This window comes from Magallana gigas, chromosome 1, assembly GCF_963853765.1.
Source record: "Magallana gigas chromosome 1, xbMagGiga1.1, whole genome shotgun sequence".
Lineage (NCBI taxonomy): Eukaryota > Metazoa > Mollusca > Bivalvia > Ostreida > Ostreidae > Magallana > Magallana gigas.
In genome coordinates, this window is record NC_088853.1 from 53,225,761 (window position 1) to 53,239,151 (window position 13,391).

Sequence of the window (13,391 nt, forward strand, 5' to 3'; positions counted from 1 at the left end):
CTTACGTATAACAATAACAAAAATTGACAATTTTAAGGTTAAAACACATAACTTATTTCGATATATTATAGTTTTAAGTGTAAATAAAACCAATCTGGTTTACGTAATTAACTACCGTCGTTAGTTCCGAAGATGCTTCGTCGCGCGCGCGCTGCTGACAACGAAGATTACCGAATGTCTGCAAGCATGGACACCGATGACGAAAATGTGAGTTTTAAAAAGTTTTTTGAATGAAACATTGTATAAAAACATCTGTAATGTAAGTAGGCAATATATGTGATACAATAAACATTCAGTGAAGCGGTAAATAAAATTTAATTGCTTAGAAAACGGGTCTTGTGTTTCTCACCCTTCAAAGGGGCCCAAAACGGGGAAACTGTAATATAAAACAATACGATAATTTGACCACAAGTACCTGAATTTTTATCAATCAGTCGCTCAATAAGCCAAACATAAAAAAATCGTACCTCCTCTATAAATATATAAATACATAAAAATAAATATATATATGAGGTAGAGTTTTATTTATATTTGGCTTATTGTTGAGCAACTGATCGATATAAATTCAGGTGCCTGTGATTTGACATGCATCATTTATGCATTACCTGAGTCATTGGTTATGGCGAAATATTTGAATACATATTGTATCAGTCTGTATGAAAAAAGTGAATTGATAAATTGAAGCATATTAAAACAACTTGTATATTTTTGTAGATTTGACTTGACACAAGGCCTGATATCCCATAAAAAGAATATTGTAATCCCGTTGACTGATTATTAGGCCTATATCATATAAAAATTAAAATAAACAATGGCATGGATGTTGCAGATATCTGAAGAGGAACATATAAGATGTGATGTAGATAGAGTGGTACGGGGGCAGGGAGGCAGAGGTCAAAGAAGAGTAAGGAGAGCAGGACGCATGACCAGAGGTAGAGGGTTGACAACGCGTCGAAGTCGTGGACGTGGTGGACAAGATCAGACCCCCAACAGAGCTGAAATAGCAGCAACTGCCAGAGTAGAAAGATCCACAGAATTGAAGGCAAGGTATTTATAATAATGACACCAGTGTAAGTAAATCAACAAATTATTGGAATCATACATAGACATGATTGTGGGTTCATTTGCAGGAGCGCATTAATAACCTTCCAGAAGAAAACGTGCGAGAGCTGCTCTTTGATGTCACCAAAAAGTATCCAGCTTTAGTGTTTGATATTCTTGAGGCAGGAAGCAGGACTAGGGTGCAGCAAGGATATCACCCATCGCCCGACCAGGGAAGCCCAAACTGGTGTTCCTGCAGGAATTGCAGAGAAATGCCAACCGAAGCAGAACGGCTATGCTGTGGACAATTGCCAGAGAACTGCTTCTCCAGGATCCGAGTAATTTGCTTCTCAATACTACATGTGTAATGTATTGTGCACAAGATACTTAATTTTTCAGTCAAATTTTAGCCTCGAAATTTAAATCATCCTTGATATTTACCGCAGTCTATAACATGGTACCCTATTTAAATTCTTAAGCTGATCAGTTTTAATTGTGCTTTGTAGGATTTTGACCTTGTAGTTCTAGATGAGTTGATCCTTCATGTTGCCAGAACATATAGGCAAGATGTCCTGGCAGTTCCAAATGACAACGATTGGAACAGGGGTAACCGTCATACTGCCTACAGGCAATACATTCTCTGGCAGCATGGGCGACTTGGTGCTGGGAATCGTCGAGTGATTCCAAGCTGTTGCGTGTGGAGGATTAGAGATACTTTTCCTGATCCTTTTGGACAATATTCAGGGTTTGTGCATGGCAGACTAGCATAGCAGTCCCTACCAACTCCAGACTTTTAAAATCTCATTGCACTGATGTTTGTATATGAAATATGTGTAACAGTATATCAATTAGAGATTAAAACTCATACATCTTTTAAAATTTAACAGTCTGTTATTTAGTTCTTCTTTTTTCTGCTTTTGTTCAAACATACATGTACATGGATTCATTTATGTTTCAAGTGACATATAAAGTACATACTCAGCAGAGAATGATAATATTGTTTTGTAAGAATTTGTATCCAGTCCTTTAGCATGCATTGTATTATACAACAAGATATCTGTGAGCTAATGCTCACTATCAATACCCCCGCTCTAATGTGAATATGCAAAATAAACAAAGTTGTCATTTAACAGGAAGTTGACGTCCGATTGGTACAAAAAAATATCCCACCATATGGCATGCCTAAACAAACAATAAGTTAAAATTTCAAGCATCTGTGATAAATACTTGCTGAGAAAAATGCGACAGAAATTTTTGTTACGGACACAGATGGAAGGAAAGACGGACAGACTGACGGACACAGGTAAAACAGTATACCCCTTTCTCCTTCAGAGCAGGGGTATAATAAAATAACTTCAAGAGTCCCATGAATAGTCTAATGTTTTGTCTGGATCTTCAAATCGTGACTTCCTCTCCTTCACAAGTTGTGCAGTTGGGGGAGGAGGAATGCGGGCCAGAGTCTTCGATATTCTTCTTGGATCATCTGCTTCCAAAACAACATTTCCACTCATTCCTTCTTCATCATCTAATCTTCTTCGGACAATCTTTTCAACCAGAGATTGGATGTAATTATAAGTTTTATCCTCCTTCAATTCGTGGACGGACCATATTCCACTTTTCTTGTTGAAGGATCTCTGATACCTGTAATAGTTTAACGATTCTCAACTACATTATAATATATTATGGTATTTAATCTAAATTGTCGAAAGAGCTTGTTAATATAGAGTTCTCAGTACATGTACTATGTAAATATTACAAATGTCCTAAGACCAATGATTGGATACAGACCTAACACTTCCATCCTTGTTAATCTTTGTCTCCCTTTCCAAATGCCCGTTGTGATCCAAGGCTGCAAGTCTATTTCGTGCCCTGTACGTGGGTGGACCGTATGAGTATCTTTTAGAGGCATACACCAAAATCAAATTTTGAAAGTTTTCAAGCTCAGCAGTACTCCTAAAGAAGAGAAAAATAGAACAAAGATGTATCATGTAAGTTGAACATTGCATTCATAAAAGTTTGAACACTATACATTTACATACATGTAAATCTAACATGCTTAACATTTAACATGTTTTACCTGCAGTTTAAATAGTAGTGTATCTGATTTAAGCGTCTCTTATCCATGACAACATGGCGTAAAGCAATGTGAGCAGGGGAATCCTTTTTCAGCCATCCCTTCGTTCTTTCCTCAGTCAGGGGACCATGCTGACAGGCATTTATGCCATTGTCACTGTAGGAGAGAATCCACTCATGCTCATCAGTGACATGGTGAAGCAATCCAAACCATATGCCCTGAAAAACATTGACAAAAAAAATAATATATTTATACATAAACTTGTAGCAGTGGATAGTTGACCAAGTAAAGAAGAAACTTACTATGAACGTCTCATATGTATCGCTAACTTGCGCTGCATGCCAAAAATGGTTCATGATATCCTTTGTCCATGGCAGTAATTCTTTTTTATTTGACTCTTGTCCAATCTAAAAAAAAAAAACCAGGAGATCAATTTTCTTCATGAATAATCAATAGAGATGAATGAAATGCTTTTATTTAGTTTTGGTGATCATACTTACTGACATTATTTTCTTTCCCAAATTTTTAGTACCATGCCAGATGTCAAATGAATGGCAAATATTTGGGTAATCTTTTTCTGAGAAATGAAAACAAAAACAATATATAAAGAGAACACTGATTAAAATTAAATCAATTCAAAATTTAAAAGTTCAATTTTTATGAAAAATGAATTTAATATAGACAAGAATTATTTGAGTGAAACTTACTCATGATAGAAGCAACTTGTACGTGAGCATCAGTTACAACTTCAACAACTTTCAAACCCCTGTTCAGAAGAAACTGCAGTCCTTTTACAAAGCAAGATTTCTCTAAGTTTGTACTTTTTAGGTCTGTCATTCTTTTATCCATAGTAATTATGCAAAGGATCTTCTTTGTGGTATATTCCATGAATGTGTAGGAACAGTATTGCGCCGAGTGCCCAGGGCTGTCCATTCTACCATCACCTGCAAAAGGCAGAAATATTCTTAAACCTTTTCAGCAAACATAAACATAATACCTGGTACTTTTAAAGATTTGAAAATAAATATTCTAACTTGAAGAACAAGTATATGTACACACATAATATAATAGTAGTTTATTTACCAAGAATGACCAATTCTTGACCACGAAAAAGATTGATGGTTTCTTCCTGCTTTTCTAACCAAAAGTCATCAATTGATGGTATAAGGTATGTTCTTTGAATCTTGTGAAATGTTGTGCTGCTGATTGCGGGCAAGTTCAGAAACTTTGCAAATAAAGAAATTTTTTGAAAGTTGTTCCCTGAAAGCAGGACCGCAGATGCAAACATCAGATCCCCACTGTGCATCCTCCTATTCAATATCGGCTGCGAGCACCATTTCTTGATAACATGTCCTTTTCTACATGTCTGAAATCAAATTGAATTCTTCTAAATAATGTTATAATATTTTCATCTTCCTTTTAAAATGCAAAGAAAATAATTATGGCCATGATATATTTTAATTACAATTTTGAATTTAACCTCCAAATAAAACCAATACATGTAATTATCAAAATCCACAAAATATTTGCATTAAACTTAATCATCAAAACTTGTGATAAATGAGCTCACCCATTTCAAATGTAATGCTGACCCAATGATGTTCTTTGTCAGGTCTACATCTGATCCACATTCCTTACATTTTCCCTGGATGCATATATCTATCAATTGCATTAAACACTGGTAATAAACAAGAAATGGTTGATCTGAGGTCAACTTCTCAGGGTTGATACTTGTTATTTTAATCAAATCAGGGCCTGGATCCACACACCCCTCTTCCATAATATCATCATCATCATCATCACCATCAGAACCATCATCATTCACACCACTGCAAATCTTTAGAGAATCAAAATCATCATTGTTTGGTCTGGAAAAAATTACATGTATAAGTTAACAAAATATCATATTTAATGTACTTATGAGGTTAACAAGAAGGACAAAGTAAAAAAGCACAAAAGGTATATGTACCTTATAGTGATATTAAAACTTGGGTCATAATCCTCATCAGACCTGTGGCTTTCATTTTGGCTTTCTGATTCAGATATACCGGTATCTATAATTGACAACCTAAAAAAAAAAAATGCATTTAATGTATCGAGTATGCTTAATAGCCTAATAAAATGAACGAAATTGGGTATCTAACACTTACTCAAATGGATCAAGAAAACTGCTTGATAGCTTTGATTTTTCCTTTCTAGGCCTTTTTGTTGGTAATGCCTGTATTCCTGATATTTCCCCATCACTGAAAATAAGAAGAAAATTTAATCAAAGTACTGAAGCACTGATGGGAGTTGATTTTGTCGATTATCATTTATTTTAAAATCAACTTATCTTGCATGGCAATTAGTTTCTAGTCTGTGTTTGAATTACCCACTTTTTTATTATATGAATTTTAGATTTTTACAACAAGAATATCGAGAAACTCCATATGAATCATTTTGTGTAATAGTAAATTTTCATTATTCATAATTCATAAGATTTTGTTATCTATTTATATATAGAATTTATCTCGGATAAATTTAAATGTTGTTGAATAATAAAGATTTTAACATAATGTACAAATCTATAAAAAAAAAATTGCTGATCATAGAAGGAAAATGGATCCCCCGGGAGCATGTAATAAATGGAAGTGAAAATAAAGACACTATTGACCAGCTAAAGAGCTATAGGCATACTACGCACTCCCAATTCTTCACCCGGATTAGAATTTTCCTGATTTTGAGATTTTTTTTCTTTTTGCTTGCGAAGAATTTTTGAATGATGTTGCCACACCCCCTTAAAAAAAACATTCCTGGAAATTACCGTAAATATAGTGAATAAAAAAAATGTGAGCATTCATTCAAATAAGAGCAAGTTACAGCTGTTTCCTATCTTTGAAGAAATGTCCCCATTCGTTAGCTCTTTAAGATTTTGAGAAGATTTTGGTATTTATATTTCTGCAGATTTACAATAACTACTTAGAGTAATTTCCCCTTATTGTGACGTCATAGTTCACGTCGGTCAAGTGTCGTCTGTCTCTTTGAAAACACCCTAAAAAAAATAACTCCGCGAAATATACTGTTTTGTTTACTTAAAAGCATTATGTTCTTGAAATTACATAATTTATCTGTTTCTCAAAAGTTTTACTTTGATTCTCGCGAGATGGTATCCAGTCTAGAGAGATCGTCCGACATTGAGGAATTGCATTGTGGGTCGAAATTTACTGACGCCGAAAAATTATGTCGGATCAATGTGTAAGAAATCCATTGTGACGTCACTCGAAAGGACGATAACTCTGTTATTCTTAGTTAATGGAATTTGCGTTGTGTCGGCAGTTTATTTACAATATGCATGTACACAGTCTTTTATCTTGTTCTCGTGAGAGTGTGAAATGGGAAACCATAATTACAGGGAACTACTGGGACGATTAAAACAATGCATTACTGGTCCGATTTACTGATGCCAAAAAAATCCGTTGAATGAATGTGCAACTAGTCCGAATTTTCTATTCACACACGCCTTGCCGGTAGAGCTCGCTTCGAGCCGGCGCTGCGCACCAGCGAGCTGCGCTCGCTATAAGTAATCGAAGCAATTCTAAAAATTTTATGGATCCAAGCACTATTGATATCGAATTCTAGTCCCATTCAACCAGACGCTCGGCCGTCTCCATTAATCTTTGACAAGCAAAAGAGCTTTTCTGCTTCTCAGAGATTTATGGAGACAGCCGAGCGTTTGGTTGAACGAGGCCATATTAAAATCTGGCGTAGGAATACATGAGACTATAAAAATATCTTATTTGTTCGTATTACCGGGTATATAAAATCTGACTATTTTCAAAGTGTTTATTGATAAGTTTCCTGAAAAACAATGCTTCAGCATACATCACTTTAAATTTTTCTATTAATTTCAAGAACTAAGTCTTGTCAGCGGTGATGATTTGTGCTTAGGTCCAAACACTGTTTCACTTCTGGTTTGCCAGAGTAACTGCATAGGAGAGTTGATTAAAATCAACTCCCCAAAAATATATATATATATATATATATATATATATATATATATATATATATATATATATATATATAATTAACATGGTTTAAGAAATTGTAGAAATTTTTGTCTCTGACTTGCACATGAATTAATTTTTGCTCAATTTGATTAAAATCAGCTGTTTTGATACACTATCGCTCTCAAAAGCGGTAGCATATCACAACGACTGATTTTAATCATATTGAATTTTTGCTGCATATGTATAAAGTACATACTACTTACCTATCTGTATCTGTGTTGGAGATCTCTGAAACATCTATTGGAATTTGAACACTATGTTGATGACTAGGTCCTGGTGTTGATGTCAGACCATGTTTTGCTGTCAAATCAGGAGTTGCCACAACAGCATTGCTTTTCTGTTTAACTGGCAGTTCGGTATCTTTTTCACTCTGATCATACCTTATGAATTAAAGATAATCATTTATATTTCAATAGAACAATAATTTTGTTTCAGACAGATTTTTTTTTTCAGAAGAGAGAAGTGTGAAATTATTACAATAATAAGGAAAAGATATGCCAATGAATAGCATAACAATTATTCATAGTAAATTCTAAATTATAGTAAATAGCTCGTTTGAACAGAGATAGAAGATATCTATATTGTGTGATTTTATATTTGCTTTATTCAACAAGTTGAAATGGTGTATATATTCGCGAGGCTTATTTATGGTTTGAACAATCAACATGTACTATAGTAAGTTTTGTAAACTATTAACACGATTCTGACATTTTATTAATTATAGAGCTAAAATAAAACATGTCCTTTTTTTATTTTACATCTTTTGTTAAAAAATAATGGTAAATGTACTAATTAAACTTTAGCTGCCGCTGAAAGCATTTGGACACAGGAGTTTGAATTTTTATCAATAAAGCCAAAAAACTTACTTTATTGAATGACTGACCCATGAGCTATGCGTAAGCATTCACTATGTTTACGCATAGCTCATGGGTCAGTCAATAAACTAAGTTTTTTGGCTTTATTGATAAAAATTCAAACTCCTGTGATTTGGATAACGTTAGACTACCATCCGAATTTTCTCAGACCGGGAGCTACAGATCTCCAACCTCAGACAAATTAGTTATCATATTCTACAACAAAATATTACCCTCCATATCTAACTTATGATTTATCATTTTATTTTCAACGAGTTAACTTCGTAAATGCTGAATTTCCAATTTCTTATTTAGTTTTTAGGATTACCCCTTGGGAGGCCCCAACGAAGTAAACAGCATCCGTGAAAAATCTTCCCAATCTCTATGAAGGTTATTTTTACAAATATATTGGTATAACGACGGACAAATCCATGCCAAATCAAATCGAGAATAATGAAACATTATTTAGGCTAGAACTAATATATTTTATACAATTTCTGACAAGGACTACACCATGTACATACCGATCGAGAAGAACTTTGGCAACTTCACTATGCGTTTGTAGCCGGAGGGTCGTCTTTAATTCATTCCAACGGTTGTACTGTTCACCAACATATACCCTCGACCGGTTTATCAAAGCGTTAGTTTCCTTTTTCTTTCTTTTCCGCCCAGAGTCAGTTAACGTGGGTTTTCTTCCACGACTGGACTTCGGTTTGGCGTCCGCCATCATCATCCGAAATGGCCGAAGTAGGGTCAAACAAAAGGTCATCAGAATATGCAAATGACCAATTGAATTTTTGTCCAGGAAGCATAAATTCAGCGCACATTATTCGAAGCTTATATAATGGGTTTAAACGAAGGAATAAATGAAGACTGTAATATAATATCATTAAATATAAGAAAAATGGATACATGCGAGTCATTTGGAACGTGATTGAATTTTTAACAAAATTACCAACAAAATGACGTTTATTATCCGTTTAAAGCATTTACGTGTATGTGGGCTATTAAATATTCACATAAAAGCTTTTTCTTCGTGTCATTTAACATGCCTAATCTTTACTTGGTCTATCAATATACCTAGAAAGGTATTTTCCGATCTTTGATTGGCATTATCATTGTGACATGCCCTCTTCTCACATAAACATTAAAGAGAAGTAATTGTTAAGTGATAACACCCTCTGATGAATAGCAATTTGTGTCGATAGAAACTATAAATTCATTTATAATCTAATGTTATATATTGAAACTGTTAGTAATTAAACGTAGAAATGAATACATTGTGTAATATGTACTGGGCGGCCGAAGGTTTGTGGATCGAGAAGGAGTATTATTGCGTCTTTTCCGAATTAAATCTTCTAAAACTCGCTGTCCTAAATGAGCTTGTATAGGGTTTTGATATGTTTTCGGATCTCTGTTTCTTGTACAGAGTCTATGTTCCTTGTGTATTTGAGGCATGAAATGGGACCGTGACTTTTAAATCAGTTGGTCTGGTCGGATTTTTCAGGGGATATAGCAACATCAAAGCCTTTAATTAAAGTGGTAAGTGTGTTTTTTCTTGTCCTCTGTTGCGTTTTCTTGAGCAATATTTGTATTCTGATCGCTCCTTATTCGTATGCCGCACGATGATTGGACAACATACACCAATGCCGGCTTTTTGGATGTTTGAAGCGTTCTGCCGTCTAATGAAGGTAGATTTTGTCAATCCAATCATCAGACAGGTCACACCGACAATTTTTCCGAAATTGATTGATCCATTTGATCAAAGTTTATTCTTTCTTGAGCTACCCATATATCATGCCAGTGAAAAAACTTGCCAAGAAATTGAGGAACCACTCCTCAAATGCTTCAAAAAGCAATACAGGTATAAAAATGAAATTAAATTTTATATTTATTACTTTGTAATTTATTCGGGTAGTTTATTAAATCTTTATATTGCTTCCCATTGCTTCTTTTCAGCAAGCATAGTATGTAGGTGTTGGGATATGACAAGGTGTGTAAAGGCATCCCTTAGGTTGGTGTTTACTTGTATCTGTATCCCTCCAGCAATGACATAGGCACTGCATGTTCCCCGACAACATGTACACATACAAGTATTGATGGATCATCTTCCTTTGTCGGTAAATTTTTCATTTAAAAAGGCTGAAACATGTATAAACGATAAACTATGAAATAGATAAAAATGGATTAATATGACAGCAATTCATGTATATTAATGTATGATATATCATATGGTCATTTTATTCCTTGTAAGAAAAAAAAAAGAAAAAACAAATAATCTTAACCAGCACAACAAAAGTAAGGTCTTCCTTTAGAACAGAAGACCTTAATTAATATTAAATATCATGCATTTTAATACATTCAAGTATAATTAATATGGTTCCTATCCTTATGACCAAAATATTATTTAAAAAGTTTGACAATAAATATAAATGAAGTACTTTGCCGGTAAGTTAATCTTCATGATCGTTCCTATTTTTGAAGAACAAATAATGTCCAAGTGGATCTGTGTTTTAAAGGATTTTTGCTTTTCGACATATGGGTGCGTATTGTCTTGACAATGGTACCTAGAAGTAAAAGGACATCAATAAAAGAGCACGCATGCATAATCTAACATACAATTTCATTGATTTTATTTTAAAGATTTCGTACCTGAAAACCTTTTAATAAAACTACTTCTTGAATCACACATTTACATTGGCAACATTGTTTCTCTGTTATTTGAAAAGGTTTCTTCTCCATTGGATATTCATGGTCAAGATATTTCCTTAAATAAAAGCTATATAACTTCATTAAGAGAAATGCAGGTTTGTCAGTAAGTTGCTTCACCTTAGGTTACCTCAACACATGCCTCCAATACTAGAGGTCACCTCTATTTAGATGCCTAGTACATAACTACGGCCTCTGCTCACGGAAACGGTGTGAACTCTATCTATATGCTTTTGAAACGGCAAGACGTAAAGTAACTAATTTATTTTGGTTTCGATAGTATGTTACGATGTTTCTTTTCACATGTGCCCATGGCAGGATAGTGTATTATATTTCATAAATGCAGTATACAGATTTGAAACTTGGAAATTTAATGAAACATAAGTCATATTTACCAAATAAAAAATATGTACATACCATGCAAGTAGTCAGCATAAATGAAAATAATGATTTTTTTAATATGACGGGCTTCAGCCTTCCCCCTTACAGTTAAAAATTGATAAAATTAATTATTAACTAACTTGTACTTTGTACTGATCAAATTCTCGACATCAGGTCCTTCTTAGAAGATATAGTATTTATAGCTATTACTACCTATGGTATTGCACGTTGGTTGCCCCAAACTCCCCTATACATCTGCATTAGTTGCTGTCGTCTTCCAGAATGGCGATCGGGTCCATTCGTGCAGCGGTTTCCGCCACGAGTCAGATCGTGCGTTTAACTATTCCATAAACTGGGAGCCAGTGCCACCTACAGCTGGGATCACCGATCTTTTATGGGGCGCAGCCACGCCCAACCCTGTCACAGCCGGGATCACATGAAGAGAACCGAGTCCCACTGCATCTCTCTGGCAATTTTCAGTTATTTTCTCTTCGTGTTTAGGCAAAGATGCAGTATATGGACAGGTGTTAACGCTTTCGCCTTTTTGTGTTCATTATGTTCCCCTGAATGTAAGCACGACATACAACGAAACTGGCCGTTAAATTGGTTACAATTTAAAATTTCACTTTTGGCTGGTAGATCAGCTGTTCCACAGATTAGAAAGCCTTTAGTGCAAATCTTCTCGTTCTCCACTTCATAGTGAATTCCATTACTTACTAAAATTTTGAGAGATTTCATAAGCAGTTTTGTAAAAATACTCATAAATGGCTTTGACTCACCAAACCAGAGTCCGCAAAGGATCATATTTTCTTTCAAAAATCTGTTTAAATGAATGATCATTAATGACTAGATAGAGGGGCCAAAGGGAAAACTTTGAACTTTTGAAAACAGGAAGTACATCAGTGTTCCATGTAAATGATATATTTGTAGGGTTTCTGAAGATAAGGGACCTCCAAATTCAGAAAACCTTTCGTATACAGCACCATCATATAAGTCTTCAATTCCATTGAACTGCCTCTTTTTCTGTTATTTTCTTGATTGAATTAAATTCAAAATTCCAGGCCTCTTTATTATTTTCTTTAACTGTTGTTCCAATGGTAATTCGATGAAATAGTCTTTGTTTTTAACTCCTAATTGTATTCCACAGTCTAAAGAAAGGCAACTGGTGTCATTTTCTTTCACACTTGTCATGCACTGCTTCACTCGTGTAGAATGCATATTGCAAAATACTTTTGGAAAATGCATATTGCAAAATACTTTTTTAAGTATAGATGCTCTTTTAACCTGGATGTGAATGTAAGCAGTATAGACTAACAAAAGTTAGTGTATCTGCCAATTGAGCTCCACTGATAGTATGGCAAATAGCGTAAAGAAGAATTAATACCATACTATGATGTACACTCATAAAATGACATGGATAAATTGGCCTGATTTTCCTCATCTTGTCCCATTAAAGGATCTTCATTACTGTACTCAATAACGTAAATTTCATTAACTGGAATCAAGTTTTCAAATGAAAAATCATCCCTTTCACAGATTTCTTTAACAACAATTCTCCATTAATTCAGAAACAATTTCATAAAACTATTTTCTTATGGGTGATTGTAGATTGGAACCACAGTCATCCTGTTTTTCAGAGTCTGTGTTGAATTGAACACTTGAGTGAGAGTCTGTAGCTGGTAAAGAGACGGTTTCAGAACTTTCCAGTACATGAGGCTGTTGCTTTGTTGATTTTGGTTTTCTTGCATCACTTTTAGCATATGGAATGTGCCGAACTCTTCCAAGATTGTCAAGTTTCATTTGCTTCTTTGTTGTGGGGACTACAAAAAAATTGATCCAAATATAAACCTACTAAATTTATCATTGTCACTCTATCAATTTAACATGTACATTACTACATCTGTCACACTATTTTAATACACAATTGTGTGTAGGAAAACTCTTGTTTTCAAAATCGTTCTAAAACACCAGTACTCTAAACTATTCTTAACTCAATTGAACATTTTTTAAAAATACAAGTTCACATTTGACATTTGTTCATTTTTAAAGATAAGAAATACAGGTACCTTAAGTAAGAAAATAACCATAAATATTAGTTCGGACAAAAAGGAATTTATGATTATTGAAATATTGATAAAAATGTGATAGAAGCAGAAATTTGGGACTGATAAAACATGTTTTACTCCTGTTTGGTATATGAAATGAACAATGTACATGCAAAGCAGATCTCTGAAAAAGGCACCAGTATCTTTCAAACTAATCACTCAAGAAGACCTGTAAAATAAT

General features: G+C 34.2%; 2 protein-coding genes across 2 annotated transcripts; one reads left to right on the forward strand and one right to left on the reverse strand.

Moving 5' to 3' along the window:
- The first annotated feature begins 776 nt into the window (after positions 1-776).
- On the forward strand, positions 777-1,926 carry LOC105345166 (uncharacterized). Its single transcript, XM_011453228.4, has 3 exons — positions 777-1,042; positions 1,131-1,379; positions 1,548-1,926. The coding sequence occupies exons 1-3, from the start codon at positions 812-814 to the stop codon at positions 1,809-1,811; spliced, it is 744 nt and encodes a 247-aa protein (XP_011451530.2). The 5' UTR covers positions 777-811; the 3' UTR covers positions 1,812-1,926.
- Positions 1,926-8,981, reverse strand: LOC117681835 (uncharacterized). The gene is made up of 12 exons (XM_034447969.2): positions 8,540-8,981; positions 7,365-7,541; positions 5,266-5,358; positions 5,085-5,183; positions 4,686-4,983; positions 4,199-4,481; positions 3,823-4,059; positions 3,616-3,692; positions 3,418-3,522; positions 3,119-3,333; positions 2,830-2,994; positions 1,926-2,682 (listed from the first exon to the last, which is right to left on the reverse strand). The coding sequence occupies exons 1-12, from the start codon at positions 8,782-8,784 to the stop codon at positions 2,397-2,399; spliced, it is 2,280 nt and encodes a 759-aa protein (XP_034303860.2). The 5' UTR covers positions 8,785-8,981; the 3' UTR covers positions 1,926-2,396.
- Between the last annotated feature and the right edge of the window lie 4,410 nt (positions 8,982-13,391).

Coding starts and splice junctions, on each gene's coding strand:
- LOC105345166 (XM_011453228.4), top strand. CDS start 812: ATGGCATGGATGTTGCAGATATCTGAAGAGGAACATATAAGATGTGAT. Junction 1,043..1,130: donor AAAGATCCACAGAATTGAAG/GCAAGGTATTTA, acceptor GTTCATTTGCAG/GAGCGCATTAATAACCTTCC. Junction 1,380..1,547: donor ACTGCTTCTCCAGGATCCGA/GTAATTTGCTTC, acceptor TGTGCTTTGTAG/GATTTTGACCTTGTAGTTCT.
- LOC117681835 (XM_034447969.2), bottom strand. CDS start 8,784: ATGACCTTTTGTTTGACCCTACTTCGGCCATTTCGGATGATGATGGCG. Junction 7,542..8,539: donor GCCAAAGTTCTTCTCGATCG/GTATGTACATGG, acceptor TTAATTCATAAG/GTATGATCAGAGTGAAAAAG. Junction 5,184..5,265: donor AGTTTTCTTGATCCATTTGA/GTAAGTGTTAGA, acceptor TTTTTTTTTTAG/GTTGTCAATTATAGATACCG.